The sequence below is a fragment of the Pseudochaenichthys georgianus genome, unplaced genomic scaffold (assembly GCF_902827115.2).
Source record: "Pseudochaenichthys georgianus unplaced genomic scaffold, fPseGeo1.2 scaffold_1562_arrow_ctg1, whole genome shotgun sequence".
Classification (NCBI taxonomy): domain Eukaryota; kingdom Metazoa; phylum Chordata; class Actinopteri; order Perciformes; family Channichthyidae; genus Pseudochaenichthys; species Pseudochaenichthys georgianus.
In genome coordinates this window covers 1-23,143 of record NW_027262392.1, presented here as the reverse complement: position 1 = coordinate 23,143, position 23,143 = coordinate 1, and the positions used below count along the sequence as shown (strand labels likewise).

The 23,143-nt window shown below is 43.4% G+C and overlaps 1 protein-coding gene across 1 annotated transcript; it reads left to right on the top strand.

Annotated features, from left to right (window-relative positions):
* Positions 1 to 1,440: 1,440 nt before the first annotated feature.
* nyx (nyctalopin) lies at positions 1,441 to 16,660 on the top strand. Its single transcript, XM_034077404.2, has 5 exons — positions 1,441 to 1,502; positions 1,670 to 1,734; positions 13,012 to 13,298; positions 14,232 to 14,536; positions 15,787 to 16,660. Exons 2-5 carry the CDS (start codon positions 1,713 to 1,715, stop codon positions 16,613 to 16,615), a joined length of 1,443 nt encoding a protein of 480 aa, XP_033933295.1. The 5' UTR covers positions 1,441 to 1,502; positions 1,670 to 1,712; the 3' UTR covers positions 16,616 to 16,660.
* The last annotated feature ends 6,483 nt before the right edge of the window (positions 16,661 to 23,143 follow it).

Below are 23,143 nucleotides of genomic sequence, written 5' to 3'. Positions count from 1 at the left end.
CACTTAATGACAGTGGCGGACTGGCCGGTACTGAAGTGGGCCGGTCGGACATAAGTAACTAGCACCCCCCCCCCCCCCCTCCCCCGTCGACGAATTACTAGAGGTGGGCCGGCGGTACCGAAGTGGGCCGGTCGAGAGTCCCGGGCTGATTTTTAGTCCCAGTCCGCCCCTGCTTATTGAGAGGAGAGAGAGTAGTAACATAGAAATAGTAAATGAATGAGTAAAGACGGTCTTCCTGGTTGAACTTGCGCTGAGCTTCATTAAGCACAGGTCCAAAGAAGACTTTGAATAAATCTCGTTTAACTTTAGAAATCATTGGTGGACAGTAACAGAAAGATTACAAATTAGTATGTGATATATAAAGGGAAAGGGTAAAACGAAAAAGAATATTTTGTCAAATTATCAACTGTGGGTTTGAGTCATCATTTTATGCCTGTTTTTTTCACCATATTTGTGTATATTTATTCAATTTATTTTTCAATAAATTGCCCCATCTCTCTCTCTCTTCAAAACGGATACAAAAGCACAATATTTTTGATTAAATCTGGCTCATGTTCCTGCTAACACAACAATAAAATACCAATTATTCATTTCATATTTCCTCGAGAGGACCAGTTCAAAGAGGGAAAACGTGCATCTTTTTCCCGGCCTTGTGCACGTAAAGCACAATAATCTTATTTAAATATGTTTATTGATCTCCTCTCATCATCATATCACAGCTGATAGCAAGCGGCTGATCCCTTGATCCATTTCAACATCTGCATTTCAACTTTCATTTCCAACTTCATGCCGTTTCTGTGTGTGTGTGTGTGTGTGTGTGTGTGTGTGTGTGTGTGTGTGTGTGTGTGTGTGTGTGTGTGTGTGTGTGTGTGTGTGTGTGTGTGTGTGTGTGTGTGTGTGTGTGTGTGTGTGTGTGTGAGAGACAGACAGACTGTGTGTGTGTGTGTGTGTGTGTGTGTGTGTGTGTGTGTGTGTGTGTGTGTGTGTGTGTGTGTGTGTGTGTGTGTGTGTGTGTGTGTGTGTGTGTGTGTGTGTGTGTGTGTGTGTGTGTGTGTGTTTCTAAATTACCACTGTGCTTTTTGATCTGAGAGCTTCTCTTTACTTCTGTAATCCCTCCATCACTCCATCCAGGGGATTTCACTGCCATTAAGAGATGGCTTTTTGGTGTGTGTGTGTGTGTGTGTGTGTGTGTGTGTGTGTGTGTGTGTGTGTGTGTGTGTGTGTGTGTGTGTGTGTGTGTGTGTGTGTGTGTGTGTGTGTGTGTGTGTGTGTGTGTGTGTGTGTGTGTGTGTGTGTGTGTGTGTGTGTGTGTGTGTGTGTGTGTGTGTGTGTGTGTGTGTGTGTGTGTGTGTGTGTGTGTGTGTGAAGGGAAACAAGTGTAGTAGCACACAGTCTTTTATCTGCAGAAGCCTCAGATAGAGGTGCAGTCTGCAGGATGGAGACATGCAGGAAAATCTGGATTTTTAACACAAATGGAGGCAACTTTCCTGAAAGATCTGCAGGTACGTTCTTTTGTATCCGTCTTTATATTATTTAAATTACATTTCGTGCAGATTATATAAGATTGTGACGAGGTTTCAGAATCAAGCGGAGCTGGATTTGGGACATGTATTTTATATTTCATCATTAAGTGCTGCTGTCTTGTTGTTGTTTTTTTGTACCGTTTCAGACCCCCGCTAATCCTGGCATGTCCCAGATGAGAGACCGCAGTAATGACTGTCATCACTTTCACTGGTGAGTCACTTTCAGTCCTTCACCTCCTCCATGCAGCTGCTCTCACTAAATTAAATGACAAAACGGCACAAAACCACATTTTCCTGGGAGATAATGGAAGTATTTTCCGACTGTTAAACAGGAGGGATGTTAACGGAACATTTATATGGATGCACTTTGCACCATTGTGTCACATGCATTATTCTAGTTCTGGTTAGAGGAGCCTGGGACTTTAGACTCTTATTAACAGCAACTACAAGCGATTGTGCAAATGAAAAACTAAAAAAGGTCCCATGTCATGCTTTTCCGGTTATTACCCATCCCCTTGTTGTTATGTAGCTTTTTCTGCATGTAAACGGTCTGCAGAGTCACAAACCCTCAAAGCACACTCTGTAGCGAGTAAAACTCTAACACAGAAAAGACCTGTCTGTGCTGCCCCAGACTGAGGTTACCTACTGTAACCCCAGCTTCTATGAGTAAATGGCGCAGCCCTCTAAGGCTATCGCTATTGGGTAATCCCCCTGCGCCCCCGCGCAGCACTGAAACACTTGTAGTCCACGCCCACCCGCAAGGGGGGCCCCACTGGCTCTACGAATAGCTGAAGAAAAGTTATTTCGTATGGGAGCAGATTGTCGGGCCTCCTTCCTATTTATACCGGAAGGAGGCCCGACAATCTGCTCCCATACAAAATAACTTTTCTTCAGCTATTCGTAGAGCCAGTGGGGCCAAGCGCTTAGAGGGCTGCGCCATTTACTCATAGAAGCTGGGTTACAGTAGGTAACCTCATTTACATTACATTACATTACATTGCATTTAGCTGACGACGTCAGTTCTATTTCGTATATGGCTTCGCCCTCTAAGGCTATCGCTATCGGGTTAGGGGCGAAGCATGATGTAGTCTGCGCCCCACTGGGTCCGCCCGGCACTAGAAGCACAGACACACCTGCTCAATAACACCCCCTGCCTGTTGTGCCATGCGTAATGGCGCATCACCGTCCCTGGAACATAGCAAAACATGCCTATCTTCCCTGACGGGGTGAAGGCTGGGAACAATACATACCGGCCGCTAAGTAGAGACGAAGGTCCCACCTTATCCTGCGATCATAGAGGGGGGACAGCTGCTCTCTGCGTGTCAGACAGGTAGGAGAGCGCCCAGCTGGATCCCTGACGTCACTCACTCTGACCTGACACTCCATATAAAGTGTGTCAGAGGAAAAAGGAACATCCCTCCTATAAGAGGGATAACGGGGCCGCTCTCCGCGTGCCGAGAGGCAGGAGAGAGGCGCACAGCTGGCTCCCTGACGTCACTCACTCTGACAGGACACTCAGTACAGGGTGTGTCAGAGAGGAATGGGAGACATCCCTCAAATAAAAATGAATAAATTAACAGGGGGAAGACCAAGATGCAGCCGTGCAAATATCTTCCACTGACATTCCTCCGTGCAAAGCCACAGGCATATGTGTCCTCTGGGGTGTAGCCCCCGGAGAATATCAAGGCGCACTCCACCGCAGAGGACACATATGCCTGTGACACAGCCTCACACAGCCAGTGTGACAGCCGTTGTGCAGACAGAGGCTGTCCGATTGAGCGCTATCTATAATGCACAAACAGGCGCTGAGAACGGCGCCAGGCCGCCAGGCCGCCATGCACGCCACATAGCAAGACAGTGCGCGCACAGGACAGAGGAGATGAGATGTGGCTTCTTCCTCCGATTTATGAGGAGGCGGAAAAAACCCATCCAGGGTGATCACTCTTGACCTAAAAGAGCTTGTGATGACCTTTGGCATAAAGGCTGGGTTAGGGCATAACACAGCCGAACTGCCATCCCCTTGGATCCGGAGGCATGACGGGGCCACAGAGAGAGACTGAACAACGTCCCTGCTCCGAAACCCACGTGACAAGATGATATGGCAGCCGCATATACCTTGATTGTGCTGAACGCCAAATTCCTGTCCAACAACAGCTGGAGGAATGACAGCACGTGAGGCAGGGGGCACGTAATGGGGTCCAGGCTTCTTTCTACACACCAACGCTGGAACGCTGCCCACTTGGCTGTGTAGGACGCTCTGGTAGACGCGGCCCTGGCTCTCTGAATGATGCGTACAACATCTTGAGAGAGACCCAACCTCTCTAAGTGTTCCCGTTCAGGGGCCATGCCCATAAGTGCTGGCCTATCACTGGGTGACTGAAGATCGCTCCCTCCACCTGCGAGAGAGCGTCCCCGCGCCACGGAATTTCCCACAGCCTGCCTGACAGCGTACGCTGTAGGCATGGAAACCAGGATGCTCCCGTGCGCTCCGGGGAAATTAGGATCACTGACAGCCGCTCCTCCTGCACTCGGTCCAGGAACCGAGGAATCAGCGGGACTGGTGGGAAGGCGTACAGCAGTCCCCTGGGCCATGGCCGATGTGCGAACGCGGGGTGGTCCCGCGCTGACAGGGAGAACTAGAGGGCGCATTGTGCGTTCCCGCGTGCGGCGAACAGATCCACCTCCGCCCTCCCGAACCGGCTCCAAACCTGGGCGATCAGATCAGGATGGAGGCTCCAATCCTCCTGGCGAGGACCTCCTCTGGACATGAGGTCTGCCCCTCTGTTCAATTCGCCGGGCACATACAGTGCTCTGATGGAGAGCAAGTGTGCGAGCACCCAGATCAACGGCTGTCTGGCTGTGTTCAGAAGCTGCGCTGAGCGTACACTGATGTAGGCTGCCGCGGCTCTGTTGTCTGTGCGAATCAACACATGCTGATTCTGCAGCAACGGGGCAAAATGCTGAATTACTCTCCGTACAGAGAGCAATTCCAGGCTGTGAGGAGGCCTCCACATGGTGCGTTTCACTCCGACTCTCATCATGAGGCGCGTACACGCTCAGAGGATAAGTGGAGGTGTGTGCAGTGACATCAACATGAGGCGTTACCACGGCGCTCATGGGCTTATTGTGACCGTGTGTAGGTGGCGTATCTCGGACAGAGGAATGCCACAAGGTCTGTGGTTTAATAACCGAAAAGTTATAACCACCAGGCCTCTGCAGCGAACCCTGCTGCCTACTAATCAGATTGGAGGCAGCTGGCGTAGTTACTGCGCTCTGCAGTTTATTAACCGATAGATTAAAATGTGCAGGCTTTTGTAACGAACCCTGCTGGCTATTAACCGATAGGTCATAGGCAGCTGGTTCACCCAGAGTGGGGGATATGTGAAACACATTTGAAACTGATGACTCAGACAAAAGGTTGGGAAATAAGCTTCTTTTATTTCCTTCACACTCCCCCCCAAACCGTCAAGGCTGGCTCTGCTTCTTCGGCGGCTCTCGTGGAGCAGACGACGAACGGGAGTACCTCACTCCCTTTTGACCCCCCCTCTCTGCTGGTGGGGGGGCGGATGCGCGGGACGGTGCCCCTGCCGCCGCTGACGGACGTTTCTGACGCCTCGGCTGCGGTTGCTGTGAGCGTCTCTCTGACTGTCGCTGTGGCCGGGTTGGCCGCTGCTGCTGCTGCTGCTGCTGCTGCTGCCGCTGAGGCTTCGCTGCAGGCTGGAGCCAGCCCGCGTGCTGGCGGATATCATCCGCCTGCTCCGTTGCCGCCTTCATGGACTCCACCATGGCTAAAAACTGGGGTCCGAACAGCCCGTCCGGGCTGATCGAGGCGTCCAGCAAGACCTTCCTGGCTGGCTCTGTAACAGCCGCCTGTTGCAGCCAGAGATGGCGCTGGTTCTGCGTCATCCACGCCGCGATCCTCGTCTGGGAGACAGCCACGGCTGCGCACAGCGTGAGTGCCGTGCTGGCCGCCTTGCCGATCTCCTCCGCCTCCTCTGGTGCCACGGTGGTGGACCGCTCCACCAGCGTAACCACCGAGATGGCCAGTAACGCAATGTTGTTTGCCGCCGCAGACGCCTGAAACGCACATTGGTGCGCCCGGTCAGCCTGGCGGGCGACATTCTGGTCCTTGGGGGAGGCCAACATAGGGCGCCGTCCGGCGATCAAGTTGGCCTGCCTAACCCCAAAGAACGCCGTCAAGCTCGGCTCCAGAGCTGGTGTGGTTGGGAAACCCTCCTCCGTGAATCCCTCCACCTTAGTGAAGGGACCAAAGGTGGCCACCGGAGTCCTCAGGGTCCTCGGGTTCGCCGCTGCCCCCTCCTGGTACCTCCTAATGGCGGGGGAAGCGTGGCCAGATCGGGTCACTCCTGCCCGTCTGAACCCGGGAAAAAACTCCGGCCATGTCGCCCAGAGCCACCCTGTCCCGTCCTGGGGGAACGGGGAGACCTCTGCAGGCTGCTGCCTTGCCGATGATCTCCGGCAGCTCCAGCATGATGCCACCCAACGCCGGCAGCGCCGTGGCAACGGAGAAGGGGACCGCGTGCTCGGCCGCCACACCCGTACCTTGCTCGGACCCTGTCTCCCCCGTCCGGGGGGGAGGGGAGAGCCGCATGGCGAGCCATGGAGGGAGACGGGGTGGAAGTCGTCCGACTCCTGCCCCGCACTCGGCTCCAGAGACAGGCTGTCGTCCCTGTGCTCCTGGACGGGCCAATCGTCCTCCTCAGCCGCAGCAGCTAGAGCATCCGCTCTTCGCTTCCTGTCGGCTGACGGGAGACGGGCACAATGCGAACAAGCGACCTGCTGGCTGAGAGCCGCGTCCGCGTGCTCTGGCCCCAGGCAGGATTCGCATATCGCGTATAGGTCATAGCTCATGATATACCCCGTCTTACATGAGGGACAATCACGGACACCGTTGTTGCTCATGACTCAAATGTCCTTAGCTTCAGTGCTGGTTGCTGAAGAAAAGAGGGAGCAGATTGTCTGGCCCCCTTTCTATTTATACCGGAAGGAGGCCCGAGGGTGGGACCCACCTTGCGGATGGGCGTGTACAACAAGTGTTTCAGTGCTGCGCGGGGGCGCAGGGGGATTACCCAATAGCGATAGCCTTAGAGGGCGAAGCCATATACGAAATAGAACGCCTCGTTGGACATTTCTCTTTTTGCATTGTTTACTTCTTGGGTATAGTGACGTAACGTAATGGCTCCGCAGATTGGTCCAAATTGACCAATCCGCGGAGCCGTTACGTTTGGACCAATCCGCGGATTTCTTCACACACACACACTCAGCGGGATGTTGCGAGGCTCGCTGCTGTGAGGAGCGGGACACTGTGGCTCACTGGTGTGGGGTCGGCGAGACAGGAGACACCGCGGAACTCAGCCTGGGCTGCGGGTGTGTGTGTGTGTGTGTGTGTGTGTGTGTGTGTGTGTGTGTGTGTGTGTGTGTGTGTGTGTGTGTGTGTGTGTGTGTGTGTGTGTGTGTGTGTGTGTGTGTGTGTGTGTGTGTGTGTGTGTGTGTGTGTGTGTGTGTGTGTGTGTTTCGGGCTGGGTTTCGCTGTGTCTCGCTGTCTCGCAGACGGCCACTGGGCTCACAAGGAGGGGGACGGCAGGAGCTACAACAAGCCGTTTAGGACAGAGAGTGAATACACAGACTATACAGAGATGCTGTTTGAGAAACCAATGTGAGTTTGGAACATTGAACAATGTAAATCTATTCTAGTAGACCTCAACAATGGAATTATGATCAGTAGAAATGGCCATGACATGGGACCTTTAATAAACATCATGCTGGAAGAATATGGAAAGGCCTTAAAGAGGAAATATAAAGCTCACATCATAACTCAGTTTAGAAATACTGCAGCATTAGACTTTGTGCAAAAAGATTGAATCCAAGTATTAAAATATATAATTCCAGTGGAAAATACTCAATAAAACCCACCACTTAATAACAGTTACATTTGTATGGATGCATATTGCTTCACAAAGCCTAAACATCTTACAAACCTTATACTCAAACTGTGAAGTACATAAAAAATGAAAAAGGGAATGAATGAATGAATGCACAAAATAATGTATTTATTCGATTAAAGGCAGGCCACTACATGACTGTTATGCAGCACTCTTTGTTATTTATTTTAAACCTTTTTCACACAGCTAAACATTTCAAATGCAGAACTAAAATCTGTTGAGGTGAAATCTAATCTAAAAATGATGTTTGATTTGATGTATCTTATTCATCAATAGCTGTTATCTTTCGATCCATGCTGAATTATCAGAAATATTGTCCTGCCAGAAATGTTAGTTTTAAACCTCTTAAAGACGTTACATTGATACCTTTGAGTATTTAGGATAACAAATGGATTATAATTCACCATAAAATACTAAAAAAACCTCAACATTGGTCACAGTTTACTCTAATGCATCATATCAGATGATGATAGCTCCGATGCTTCGCTAACAATACGACAAATTCTCCTAAAATCTCCCAGAAATGTAGTTTTTTTTCTCCTTTAAAGTGATTCAACAGACAGTGATGGCTGTTCTGATTGATCAGACTAAAAGGAAGTCTGCTGGGTTTCGGCCTGCAGGCTGAAATAAATCGTTCGGCAGACAGGAGCTATTGTTGTGCAGCTAAGCTGTGCTGCTTTATTAATCACTTCATAATTTCAGTAGAGAGAGAATCACGCTCGACGGGACTCAACGTCAGAAATACTCAGGAGGAAACGTGTGTTAATAAACTCACTACATACACTTTATCAGTCAATTCTGTGGCAGTTAAACCATCTGGACTGTGGAGGTCAAATCTTCCTGCATTTCGTTTTTCTATTTACCAGCGGGAGAAATACTGGTAACAGAAAACTAAGGGACCATTCTTTGTAAAGCAGACATTTAGAAACTCAGGGTTTCTCTTCCTCTTTGAACCATAGACTTCATTTGGGAAGTGGATTTAGTAGATTTAGTAGTGTGTTTTTGAACCAGTTTAACTTCAATATTTTATGCAGCAATCTCCCAATAGTTTTTCACGGAATGCGTTATTGTTTTTTGATAACTCAAAATGTGTTTTTGTCTCCTGCAGTGTTTTCTTTATATAATTAAAAACATGTCTTTGTGATCTCTCCTGCAGTGTTTTATTTTTTGGTAACACTTTATATTAAGGTACACACACAAACACTTATGTGTTACACCTATTTTTAAATCCCGACTAAAAACGCACCTATTTGCTGCTGCTTTTAATTGAGCTGCTACAGCACACTACAGTATGCCTTTTAGTCATGTATTCTGTACCTGCTGTGTTTATTTCTTTATGTTATTTCATTATCTTTGCTTATTATGCCTGTTTTTAAATGCCTTTTTAATAATGTATTTATGCTGTATTTGTTCTTAAATGTCGTTTGCTTTTAATCTGTAAAGCACTTTTAATCGCCACGTGCTGAAAAGTGCTATATAAATAAAACAACACACTCTCACTCCATAATCGCCCAGGAGCGACGTTTGGTCAGTGTCCGTGGCGTGCAGTTGTGACGCTCCTAGGCTCCTTCAGCGTCATAAAGGGATGCAAATAGCTTTCAACTGATTGCAATGTATTCCCATCTGCGGCGGGATTTGACGCTCATGGAAGCACGGCATTCGCTTGTGTCGGCTGCCTTTAAAGGCAATGTGAGCGTCCATTCTCATTGGATAATGGAGAATTGTACACCCGGAAGTAGGTATTCCCCTTACTGTCGATTGATTTTACAGTGATATCTGCACTACTCATCGACTACAAAACACCAGATTATCCTTGTTAATTACACAACATTGATTGGTTTAAATTGTGTGCAATGCTTTTGTATTTTTCCCCTTCGATTCGTAGAAACAAATGTTTTTTCTGAGTAAAGGACGGCAGAAGACACTACACTACCCAGAATCCCCAGCTATCGTTTGGACTACACCATGTGCTCTGTTTGACAAACCCCGTGATAGTCCTCAAGCTCTGTGATTGGAGAGTGTGCTCCGAGGGTTGCCGAGCCTCGAACAGCACTTGAAATGGGATGGAACCACGGCAGACTGTCCAAAAGTGGATTTGAACGGGTCCACCGCGTCCCCCCCCCTGTCCCCAGAACTACACATGCTGGCTATTCTGTTTCGCAACATGTTCTCTATCTATGGCACGTCTCTACTGGGAGTTGTAGTTTTAAAAGACGTTTTCGTATTTCCCATAATAAGAAGTTGCCAGTATTAAACTGTGTACATCCCTGGAGGTTTAGGGGATAGGAAACACTCAAATTTAAAACATATAATTAATAAATGGGTGAAAATTGCTTGTGCCCATAATGGGCAGTATTAATATATATACCCACATGCCAGCTAAGGTCAGAAGAGCTTTATTTAACAGCTGGTCTTATGTTTGTGACCCCTCCTGTTGTTAATTGATGAGCCTGAAACATGCACTTGTCAAGGTTCAGAGGCACATTTTGCAAATATGGCAGTAGCCATCGATCAGCTTAAGATAAGATATACGTTATTGATCCCAAGTTGGAACATTTGCGTTACATCAGCATGTGTAACAGTTAAATATGCAGTGGTGTTTATTTGTAAATCATTTAGTATAATCACACAAATTCTGTGTTTTATATTTAACAATTCTGTGTTCTTTATTTATTGATTGTTCAATACCTGACAAGGCCGGAGATGAAATATCTACATACATCTTATAAGAGTATAATACATTATGTATAATATCAGTTAAAATAAGTGCTTCAACATAGTTAACATTGCTGGAGGTATGCACACATATTGATAGATGTCTTGTAATGCACTATTGAGGAACCTGCAACCCAAGTTTTTCATTCAGTGCAGAACTACACCATAGTTGTGTAGGCCTATATGATATGTCAATAAACCTTAGAACATCTTGAAATCTTGAAAGGGATGTGCAAAATAGTCATTATATACGGTCTTTAATTAACTATTAGTAGAGAATAACGAGTAATGAATATACTTTATAGGGATCCTATTAATATCTAATAATAAAAATAATGAAATTCAATAAAATGCTTTAACCACTTTATATCAACTGTGCACCTTTATGGTGTGAATACAGCCTATCTACCAATTGGATCAAATATACAAGTCAGCCGAATTAGTGTTGATACTGCAAGGAGACGTATTGTGTGAAAAGAAATGTAAGATGTTGTTTAATGGCTGATATATTTATGATCCACGTCACGTTTTCAGTTCCTCATGTTTGTCTAGAAGTCTTCTCGTCAGGGCTCTATAAATACAGAACGACGGCAGATATGTAATATTTAATGCAGCCGAACCGTGTATTACAATGCCGTTATGTGATGACTTTCAAAGAGAAAAGCAAGCACACTCGGAATAAAGTATTATTATTAATACTGTTTCCGGTATTTGTTAATGACGATGTGCTGTGAGATGTGAGACTGGAATTGCACGGGGAAAAATAACGTAGGCTATCTTTAGATGCGGATTTTGTTAAACTAATATGTTTGCACTGTGGACCAACACTATACGTTGACGGGGAAGGGGGTAGCAATAAAGATAACACCATTAAACAGTTACACAAACATAACAGAAATAATATCGATAGCAGCGTCCCTAGCAACCACCTTGGTAACAATGAAAACGTTCTATGGATGCAATTTCCTGAAGCAATCTTCGTAATAACTAGCAAACTAAAGATCATGTACATCCACTGCACACATAATCTGAAATAACAACTCATATTTCTCGCATCAAATGACATCAAAACGCATTTTAATGGCCAAACTAACTTTAAAATAGGCATTTTCCACCGAGAATAAAACAAAGTTCGGCCATGTTTTCTTTTTCTGCAGGGAGAAATTTGAAGATCACGTGACATAGACGCCAGCCATTGGAATGAATGGTGCAAAAAAACGGGGTTTGTCAAACAGGGCACATGGTGTAGGCCAAATGATAGCTGGGGATTCTGGGTAGTGTAGTGTCTTCTGCCATCCTTTACTCAGAAAAAATATTTGTTTCTCCGAATCGAAGGGGAAAAATACAAAAGCATTGCACACAATTTAAACCAATCAATGTTGTGTAATTAACAAGGATAATCTGGTGTTTTTTAGTCGATGAGTAGTGCAGATATCACTGTAAAATCAATCGACAGTAAGGGGAATACTTACTTCCGGGTGTACAATTCTCCGTTATCCAATGGGAATGGACGCTCACATTGCCTTTAAGGGCAGCCGACACAAACGAATGCCGTGCTTCCATTCCCGCCGCAGATGGGAATACATCGCAATCAGTTGAAAGCTATTTGCGTCCCTTTATGACGCTGAAGGAGCCTAGGAGCGTCACAACTGCACGCCACGGACACTGACCAAACGTCACTCCTGGACGATTATGGAGTGAGAGTGTGTTGAAATAAAATTGCCTTGCCTTGCACACATTAACCATCAACTAGTGCATATGAGCAGGATATTGGCTCTTTATTAGTCATTATAAAACACTTAAGGAAGTTGTTGTACACAGGAATAGTAATCTTCCCATAATAACACTTAACAAATATGATCTCTTCTTCTGTAACAAGACATGACACTATAAGTGTTAATTATGTCTAAATAACTCAAAATTAGGTATTTAATAGAAGAGATCATATTTGTCAAGTGTTATTATGGGAGAATTACTATTCTTGTGGTACTGCTGCCTTATTAGGCCCATATTGAGCAGCGCATATTAAGACCAAAACTCATGTACAACAACTTCCTTACTTGCAATAAATCAGCTCTAATTAGAGGGTTATTGAGGAAAAACTCTCAACTAACGGCTTATTACTAGTAGAATATGGTCATGTAGAATAAGGCATTAATAAGTGTTTTATAATGACTAATAAAGAGCCAATATACTGCTAATATACAACCTTTTTTAGTTTTTTTGGCAGCGAACAATTACAGTGTTTTTTCAAGACATAGTTATCGTACATCTTAAAGGTAAGTTCGAGAAACCGGCTCGAGATCGCTAGAATTTGAAAATACACAACCGGAGAAAATCTGCCACTTCCTTATAGAGCCCCTCCCCCAACACACATGAACGTGCACATGACCAATGAGGGCACGAGATAAGTTTGTGCCCCGATGGAAGGCTGACAGGCAGGTAGGCCATCCAAGGATTGGTTGTACTTTTTACAGTATCACGGCTTCCACAGATGACATTTTTTTATGGATTTTTTGTCAAAGCACTTCAGATATTCATTGCTATCGGGATGTTAAGAGCATTCCATGGAATCTAACAAAAAGTGTATCTCGAGCGGTTTTCTGAAACTTACCTACCCCACCTTTAAGTTTGTCTGTCCGAATTACCTTAAATAAAAACAGTAAAAGGTAAACATTAGGGAGTGATCAGGACTTCACAGTAAAAATAAAATCTGGCCTGAGGTTTCACGAAATCAGTCCACTTTCTCCATCGTGACTGTGTTTTCTTTATATCATTCTAACCCTGTCTTCCTGCTCCCTCCCCTGCAGTGGTGTTTCTGGTCCTCCTCCCCCAGCCCCTCCTCGCTCGCTGGGCCTGTGTGCGCTCCTGCCCCCGCGCCTGCTCCTGCACCCCCGAGAGGAGCTGCTCTGTTCTCTGTGACCGCTCCCGTCTGGCGGAGATTCCTCCAGAGTTTCCCTGCGAGGCGGCAGCCATCAACCTGGACAAGAACAGCTTGAAGTTCCTCTCAGAGCGGGCCTTCGGCACCCTGCCCGCCCTGAAGAGCCTCTCTGTGGAGCACAACAACATCTCCTTCATCACGCCTGGGGCCTTCAAGGTCTGAACGAGGAATATTCCTATATTAACAGCATGTTTTTATGAGTCTGTACCGAAAACACAAGCTGGTATTTCACTGTGAAATAGTCTTGAGAGTAACCTTGAGGTCTAAGCATTAGTTTTAAATGTAGGGGACTGGGGTTCAACAAATGAAACTTCTTTTGTCTTCGGAAATATTGTGTATTTTGGTTCCAGACGTCCTGGTGACCTTGTATTTTTCTGGATACCACGGTCCACTTTGGCTCCTCCTCCTTCATTTGTCTAGGTGGCTCGAGGGCTAAATGCATTACTGTCAATCAGGGGGTCACTAGTTTGATCCCCAGCATGTCAAAGGCATCCTTGTTGCCTTGTACATATACATATATATATCTATATCTATATATATAAATATAAATATATGTGTGTGTGTGTGTGTGTGTGTGTGTGTGTGTGTGTGTGTGTGTGTGTGTGTGTGTGTGTGTGTGTGTGTGTGTGTGTGTGTGTGTGTGTGTGTGTGTGTGTGTGTGTGTGTGTGTGTGTGTGTGTGTGAGAGAGAGAGAGATTAGACAAAAAAAAGAGTAATTAATGACAACATTATAATTAAAAGAATATGAGTAACACTATATTAGTATAATAGTCATGTATCCTGTGGGGCATGTTAAATAGCAGCACCTTAAAGACCTAACAGGAGTAAGCCCAAAGACCAATAATCTCTGCCCACAATCTATCAGCTGTGATATTTTCTCTCACTTCTGTTTGGGAGAGGGTGTTTTAGCCTCTGCAGACCAATTACATGGTCTGCAGAAACCTTACCAACCTTAATATAACCTCTTTATATTGGTTCTTTTGACAGTGTTGTTGTCTGAATAAAGCTTTAGTTGTGGGTCATGTAATCTGAAGAGCATCTTGTGAATCCTCCCCTTCTCTAACACCCCCCCCCTCTCTCTCTCCTCAGGGCCTCCCTAACCTGGTGGAGCTGAAGCTGGCCAACAACGACTACATCAGTTACCTTCACACGCGCACCTTCACGGGGATAAAGAAGCTGGAGCGCCTGGACCTGTCCAACTGCAACCTGTTCAACATCCCCGACCGCATCTTCATCGAGCAGCCGGCGCTCCGCGAGGTCTTCCTCTTCGAGAACCACTTCCGCAGGATTCCCTCGTCCTTCAGAGGGATGGAGAACCTGACGCACATCTACCTGGAGAGGTGTCGCATCGAGGCGGTGGCTTACAACTCCCTGCTGGGCCTCACAAGACTCAGGTGAGAGAAGACAGGAAGTCAACGTTTATTAAGTTACTAAGGGACTTATGGCAGGCAGAGATGTCAAGAGTACACACATCCTTTACTCAAGTAGAAGTACAGATACTCGTGTTTATAAATACTCTGGTGAAAGTAGAAGTACTGACTAAACTTCTTTACTCAAGTCAAAGTAAAGAGGCTTTGAAGTGTACTTCAGTAGAAAGTACCCATAGCTAGCAGCTGTTTTAAAGAGTACCTGACCTCCCTTTGTATCAATAGAACAATAATGTCATTGTTAGCTAATGAATGTTTCCATGGTGACCAACGGCAACATGACAACGTTTCCATTGGTCCCTCTTCTTTAGAGAAGACCAGGAAGTGATGGATACACGGATCGTGTTCCAACCAATAGGCACGCAGTGACTCTAAAGAATAATGACCACGCACCAACACACATTCAGACTAAAGGAACCAGCTGTTTGGGAAATGAGAGAAGTAGAAAGTACAGGTATTTGTGTTCAACATGTAAGAAGTAGAAAGTACAGGTATTTGAGTTCAACATGTAAGAAGTAGAAAGTACAGGTATTTGAGTTCAACATGTGAGAAGTAGAAAGTACAGGTATTTGTGTTCAAAATTTAAGAAGTAGAAAGTACAGGTATTTGAGTTCAACATGTAAGAAGTAGAAAGTACAGGTATTTGAGTTCAACATGTAAGAAGTAGAAAGTACAGGTATTTGAGTTCAACATGTAAGAAGTAGAAAGTACAGGTATTTGGGTTCAACATGTAAGAAGTAGAAAGTACAGGTATTTGTGTTCAACATGTAAGAAGTAGAAAGTTCAGGTATTTGTGTTCAACATGTAAGAAGTAGAAAGTACAGGTATTTGTGTTCAAAATTTAAGAAGTAGAAAGTACAGGTATTTGAGTTCAACATGTAAGAAGTAGAAAGTACAGGTATTTGAGTTCAACATGTAAGAAGTAGAAAGTACAGGTATTTGGGTTCAACATGTAAGAAGTAGAAAGTACAGGTATTTGGGTTCAACATGTAAGAAGTCAAAGTCAAAAGTCCATCCGAAAAATAAGTAGTGGAGTAAAGTACTGATACCAGAAACATGTACTTAAGTAACGAAGTATTTGTACTCCACTACTTCCCACTTCTCTGTCTTCTAAACATCTCCTCTTCTTGTCTCAGGTTCCTGCTCTAGAGGTGTTTTTTTCATCCTTAGTTCTGTCTATTTAACATCTCTTCTCCTCCTCTTCTTCTTGTTCTCAGGTTCCTGAACCTCCAGGAGAACCGCATCCACGTGATCCACGACCACTCCTTCCAGGACCTGGTGCGTCTGGAGAACTTCTACCTGAACGACAACATGCTGGCGGACCTCCCTCGCTCCGCCTTCAAAGGCCTCGTCTGCCTCAAGATGCTGAACCTGGGCGGGAACAAGCTGACCAACGTGTCCCGCACCTGGTTCGGTGACCAGGTGGAGCTGGAGGTGCTCTACCTGGACAGGAACCAGCTGTTAAACATCGAGGAAGGAGCCTTCGAGAACCTCACCAGCCTCATCACGCTTCACCTGAACAGCAACAACCTCACGACGTTTCCCTTTTCTGTTTTCCAGCCCGTTTACTTCCTCGCTCGCCTCTTTCTTTTCAGGAACCCATGGGTCTGCGACTGTTCCTTAGAGTGGCTAAAAGAATGGATGGAAAGTTATAAACTAGTTCGAGACGTCCCGTGTGCGTCACCTTCCTCCGTGGCTGGATTAGATCTTTCCGAGGTGGTTTTTGCGAGAGTTAACGACACCTGTGTGGACCCCGGAGAGCTGAATGTAACCACGGTTTCGTCGCAAATCGTCGCCACGACTGAGAACCGCTTCAACAACCTCGTCTCCAAACTCCTGCAGCAGGAGCTCAGGGAGGAGATGGGGAACGGGACGGAAAGTCTGAGAAACGGGACTCTGATGTCTGAGGAGGGGAAACTCTCATCGGGGGTCAAAGGGCGAAGAGGGAACGAAAACCAAACATTTCTCTGCTTTATAGTCATAGTGCGGATCGTGTTTGATTTGATCGGACAATTAGATAGTTATTACTGTCTCTCGTGCACATGAGGACTTTGGAAATGGTTTCTTTGCTTTGTGAGCGACAGAAGGAACAAGGAGTAGCTTTTCAAATTGACGATGAGATAAAACATGTTTCATTTCATCCAAGAACGGACGTGGGGTTGCTGTTGAGAGTTTGCCCTGCTAAACGTCTGGATTTATGGATATTTGTCTTGTGAAATGCAAGCGTGGCAAACTGGATATTATCTTCAGACGAAAGACTGATGTTTACATGTGTACATCTACTATTCTTTATACTTGATCACCCTGCAGAATGGTGAGATTAAAGATCACTTATCCATGAAAGCAGGGAGGAACACGGCCAAATGGATATGTTGTACTCTTCTCTAAACTCGTGAGTTTGTGCTGAAAAACGTCATTACTGTCTCTCGAGCACATGAGGACTTTGGAAATTTGGTTTCTTTGCTTTCTGACCTACAGAAGGAGAAGCTTTTCAAATTGCAGATGAGATAAAACATGTTTAATTTCATCCAAGAACGGAGCAACAAGCTTTCATTGACGTGGGGTTGCTGTTGAGAGTTTGCCCTGCTAAACGTCAGGATCTCGGGATATCATTCTTGTGAAATGCAAGCGCGGTAAACATTATATATGATATTATCAGCTATCTTCAGAGGAAAGACTGATGTTTACATATGTACACTCTTGTTTTTACTTGTTTGCCCTGCAAGACGGTGGATTTGTTCTAAAGAAAGTTGGGATTACAGATTTATCCATGAAAGCACGGAGGAACACTCGTCCTTAAACGTGGCGGTGTGAGTTTGCGCTGCCAAATGTAGGATTCCCGGGATATTTCTAAAGGCATTCATTCTCAAATGAGCACCTCCTCTCTAAACTTGTGAGTTTGTGCTGCAAAACGTAAGATTTTTTTTTAAATAGCAGATGAGATTTAAAGGTGGGGTAGGTAAGTTTGAGAAACCGGCTCGAGATACACTTTTTGTTATATTCCATGGAATGCTCTTAACATCCCGATAGCAATGAATATATGAAGTGCTTTGACAAAAAATCCATAAAAAAATGCTGTAGAAGCCGTAATACTGTAAAAAGTACAACCAATCCGTTTAGCCGGGCCGGGCCTACCTGCCTGTCAGCCTTCCATCGGGGCACAAACTTATCTCGTGCCCTCATTGGTCATGTGCGCGTGCGTGTGTGTTGGAGGAGGGGCTCTATAAGGAAGTGGCAGATTTTCTCCGGTTGTGTATTTTCAAATTCTAGCGATTTCGAGCCGGTTTCTCAAACTTACCTACCCCACCTTTAAGGTCATTTATCCAAGAAAGACTGGAGAAATACTCTTCTTTAAAGTGGCAGTACTGGTGGGACTTTGCGCTGCCAAACGCTGGATTTTCGGGATATTTTCTTTTGAAATGAAAGCGCGGTAAAGTGAAGATATTCGACTATCTTAAGAGGAAAAGACTGATGTTTAAACAGTGGCATTTATGTCAAACAAGCTTCTGTTTTATGTGGTTGCTGCTGTGAGTTTGCCCTGCAGAAAATAGGATTCAAAACGGTTTTCTGTTGAAATGCAAGCATGGCGAATTAAAACAATTGCGACTATTTTCCGCTGTAAGAAGACTGATGTTGTCATGGTGCTATTTTCGCTCAAATGATCCTTGTCTGCTCTGCAAAATGTATGATTTTTGTGGAAATTACAGATAAGTTAAAACATATGTTATCCATGAAAGACGGAGGAATGCTCGTTCTTTCACGCTTTGTTGCTGGTTTGAGTCTCGCTGCAAAAAGTAGGATCTTCTGGATATTTTGCTGTTGAAATGCGATCCTTTGCAAACTGGAAATGTTCTGCTATCTTCCGAGAAAAGACTTTATTTATCTCCACATGAGCTGTTCAAATACAATAGTCTATGATATGTATGGATTAAATATCCCATGCATCCTCTTCATCCTCATTAACAGCTGCAGGATCTCCAGCATCACGGTGGCGAAGGATTACTGTGATCAAAGTGAACATGTGAAGCTACACTTTCTGTTGCGTAACGCTCAGTTTTTAATTAACATGACGTGATATTCTTGGTTTGTTACGACGAGTGTGTTTTACTTTCATTGATATCTGTGTGAGGAGACGCTGTAAACAGATGTCTCTCTGCTCCTCTTCATGCAGATACAAACGCTGTGCAGCTTTCCCATGAACTCACTAATCTTCTTACAGCGCTGCAGCGGCTCTTCCTCATTGCTCTGCATTTCCCCGTATGGACGTGACCTCGTCCCGTAAAGAGCGGTGTGATCTCCATATGTCAGGTTGTGTATTCGGGGGAGGAGTGTTAGCCTCCTGTGGGATAAGAAAAGCTTTCAGGTAAATCACAGCGAAAAGGCATGAACTGCTCTTGACGTGCAGCACATTCTGGGAACTGCAATATAGTGGTGACATAGCATAGCATAGTTACTCATGCTGCACAGTACAAGTGGTGGGAAGTACATTTACTCATGTGCTGTACTTTAGTATTTCTATTTTACGCGACTGTTCTATTTTTACTTCTAGTCCACTAAATTTCAGAGGCAGATAGGGTTGTGTTTACTGCACTAAATCTGTTTAAAACTCTCAGTTACGAGCTGCATATAAAACACATGAACTGTTCTAAATGTGAAGCACTATCTGGGTACTGCAAAGACTTTACTATATATAGTGGTGACATGTAACTGAGTACAGTGTTACTCAAGTGCTGTGCTGTTCTTTTCTCATACTTATACTTAAGTAATTTATATTTTTACTTCTAGTCCACTACATTTCAGAGGCAGATAGGGTTGTGTTTACTGCACTACATCTGTTTAAAACTCACAGTTTTGCATATAAAAACACATGGACTGTTCTTAATGTGCAGCACTATCTGGGTATTGCAAAGACTACATATAGTGGTGACATGTAGTACAGTTACTCAAGTACATACTGTGTACTGCAGTGGTGGGAAGTACTTTTATTCATGTGCTGTGCTTCAGTATTTCTATTTTTACTACACTTCAGATGCTGATATGGTTCTGTTTAAAACTCAGTTACGAGCTGCTTTTTGCATATAAAAACACATGGACTGTTCTTTCTTGTGGGTACTGCACAGACTATGTGAAATGTACATTTACTCGATTACGTACTGCTAAAAACACACTAGCGGCAAACAAAAAAAGTACAATATGTGCTTTTTATCACACTTGTACTTCATTTGAGTATTTCTGTTTTATGCTACTTTTCTATTTTTACTTCATTCTTCTCGTCTTCTAGTTTCTAGCTACTTTTGCATATAACGACACATGGTATGCTGATATATAATGCATTTTAGATGCAAATATAAATACTAACATATATACATTTTGAAAATAAATCTAAAATGTACTCCACTTTAACAAAATACAGCATCAAAATGCGATTGCATGTATTTTTTACATCTAATTTCATTTTCATTTCAAACCTTTATTTAATCAGATTGGTCCATTGAGATCATAGATCTCTGTTTCAAGGGAGACCTGCAGCATATAGGTTCCACATGAAACATAAAACAATAAAGGACATCATACATTATATTTACAGGCACATTTACATAGTTATAGACATTTACATGTGCCCATAGTATCAACGAGCATTTCATTTAGCCTAGCTTTAAAATCATGCAGAGGAATGAGATTGCTCAGCATAGTATAAAACATTTTTATATTAAAATACTGTGAAAGTGTGACATTCTGCATTTTATACTTGTACTGGTAAAGTATCTGCCTGTTGATTTAGCATACTTGTACTTTACTTGAGTATTTGTACTTTATGCTACTTATACTTTAACTCCACTACATAGGTGCGTTTTATATAGAAAAACACATGATACGCTGCACAACTGTAAACATCCCAGTGTTTTAATAAAGTACCTAAAATGTGCTCCACATTAACAAACCACAACATGTATTTATACCTCTAAAACGGAATAATATAATATTCTATAATACCTGTGAAAAGAGCCACTCTGCATACTTTTGATACTTGAGGTACATTACGCTGATTTAATCTGTATTTCTGTCTTGAATCCAGGATTTCTATGAGTATTTTTAGACCAAAGTACTTCTACTTTTACTGAAGTAAATGATCTGAGTACTTCTCCATCCTCTGACAGTATTTATATATAAACTGATGTGTTCTGTGTTGCTGGAAATATTAAAAAACATGTTCTGAGACGTATTTTATTACCCTGTTGGATGTTTTGTGATCCGGTTCAGAGGTGTTGTAACAAAACGCTGCGTCACATGATATATTTTTATAAATTGAAATAAAATATTGGTGTTGAACTTTTGACTGCTCGCTGACTGCGGTGCACGCCAGATAATCTGCGGCCCGTGGCCTCTTAATGTGGGATTAAAAACAGCTGCAGAGGCTGAAACATACCAGGTTTATGGTGTGTATTTTCTTCAGTGTGTTGATGTTATCCAATCAGAGTCACGGTGAAGTATATCGAAAATATAAAGAAAAAAATACACACTATAAGACGTTAAAATATCATGAAAAGCATCAGAAAATAGTCGGTCAGAAAATATTTATAATATGTCAAAAATATTCAGTATAATATGTAAACAAATATATAATATAGAAGGTCAAAAAATATAGTATAGTATCTCCAAAAATATATATACTATAAGTATGTCAAAAATAAATAAATATAGTATGTCAAAAATATATAGAATGGTAGGTAAAAAAATACATATAGTAGGTCAAGAAATACTTAGTATAGTAGGTAAAAAAATACTTAGTATAGTAGGTAAAAAAATACATAGTATAAATGTCAAAACATACTTAGTATAGTAGGTCAAAAGATACTTAGTATAGTAGGTCAATAAATACTTAGTATAGTAGGTAAAAAAATACATATAGGTCAAAAAATATTTAGTACAGTAGGTCAAAAGATACTTAGTATAGTAGGTCAAGAAATACTTAGTATAGTAGGTCAAAATATACTTAGTATAGTAGGTAAAAAAATTAATGCTGTCAAAATTATCGCGTTAACGGCGGTAATTAATTTTTTGAATTAATTGCGTTAAAATATTTAACGCATTTAACGCATGTGCAGAATGGCCCGCCCCATACATGCCACCAGTGGCAGCGCCAGGGTATGGCTGGGGTAGGCTACACCCATACCGAGAAATGGCTTAGCCCCACCATGAAAAATGATGTTAAAGTAAGCAAAATAAAGTCTGCCAACTCGCGCGGAGTAAATTGCACAGACAGCAGTTAGTAAGATTGATTTCAGTGGCCACGGTTTTGAAAACTTTTCTCACGTAGTGATCGTCTTCTCAATAGAACATCTTTGATAACGGCGTGGTGTTGTTGCAGGAAGTCCCGACGGAGAATACTCTTGCTGTAGTACAGGGGTGCACATAACTGGTACACAGATTATGTGCGTAATCTGAAATGCGTACCGTCACTTGTGTCACAAAACGCATTTGCGTACCGACGTACTTGTGAAGCTTTTCCAGAAGGCGGTTTGATCACCGGACGACAGAGTCGGTCTCCGTGTGCACAGACAGGCTGCTGTTAACGTCGGTCTGTACAACGGAACTGTGCCAAAACTACGCCAACCGGCTGCGGAGGGAGACTCCCCCCATCACTGGAGAACTGCGCTAAAACAGCTGATCACAACGTTCACACTCTGTGGTCACGAAGTACTCCACTAGCGCGCCCCCCCCCCCCCCCCTGTCGACTTTCCTGTAGTACTCCACCGTTGATAGAAATCAACACGTAATGAATTAAGACCCCACGGTTTGATGATTGATAGGTGTGTGGGTTGTCTTTCATTTTGACACGCAGAAAAATGTTATAATAAACATACATACTGTATGTTAAATGGATATATCCACCTTCTTTCATTTATCTTTCCATTCCCACAACAATATACATAAATAAATGGCATATTTTGGACATAGTTCGAATGGTGATTAATCATGATTAATTAATTTTTAAGCTGTGATGTGATGACAAATTTTAATCGTTTGACAGCCCTAAAAAAAATACATATAGGTCAAAAAATACTTAGTATAGTAGGTCAAAATATACTTATTATAGTAGGTCAAAAAATACGTAGTATAGTAGGTCAAAAAATACATATAGGTCAAAAAAATACTAAGTATAGTAGGTAAAAAATACTTAGTATAGTAGGTAAAAAAATACATACGTCAACAAATACGTAGTATAGTAGGTCAAAAAATACATATAGGTCAAAAAATACTAAGTATAGTAGGTAAAAAATACTTAGTATAGTAGGTAAAAAAATACATATGTCAAAAAATACTTAGTGTAGTAGGTCAAAAGATACTTAGTATAGTAGGTAAAAAAATACATATAGGTCAAAAAATACTTAGTATAGTAGGTCAAAATATACTTAGTATAGTAGGTCAAAAAATACATATAGTAGGTCAAGAAATACATATAGTAGGTCATAGAATACATATAGGTCAACAAATACTTAGTGTAGTAGGTCAAAAAATACTTAGTATAGTAGGTCAACAAATACTTAGTATAGTAGGTAAAAAAATACTTAG

What these genes read in the sequence shown, in the direction of transcription:
- nyx (XM_034077404.2), top strand. Translation starts at nt 1,713, where the DNA reads ATGACTGTCATCACTTTCACTG. An exon ending in GACTGTCATCACTTTCACTG is followed by an intron (nt 1,735 to 13,011) that starts GTGAGTCACTTT and finishes CCTCCCCTGCAG; the next exon opens with TGGTGTTTCTGGTCCTCCTC. An exon ending in CTGGGCCTCACAAGACTCAG is followed by an intron (nt 14,537 to 15,786) that starts GTGAGAGAAGAC and finishes TCTTGTTCTCAG; the next exon opens with GTTCCTGAACCTCCAGGAGA.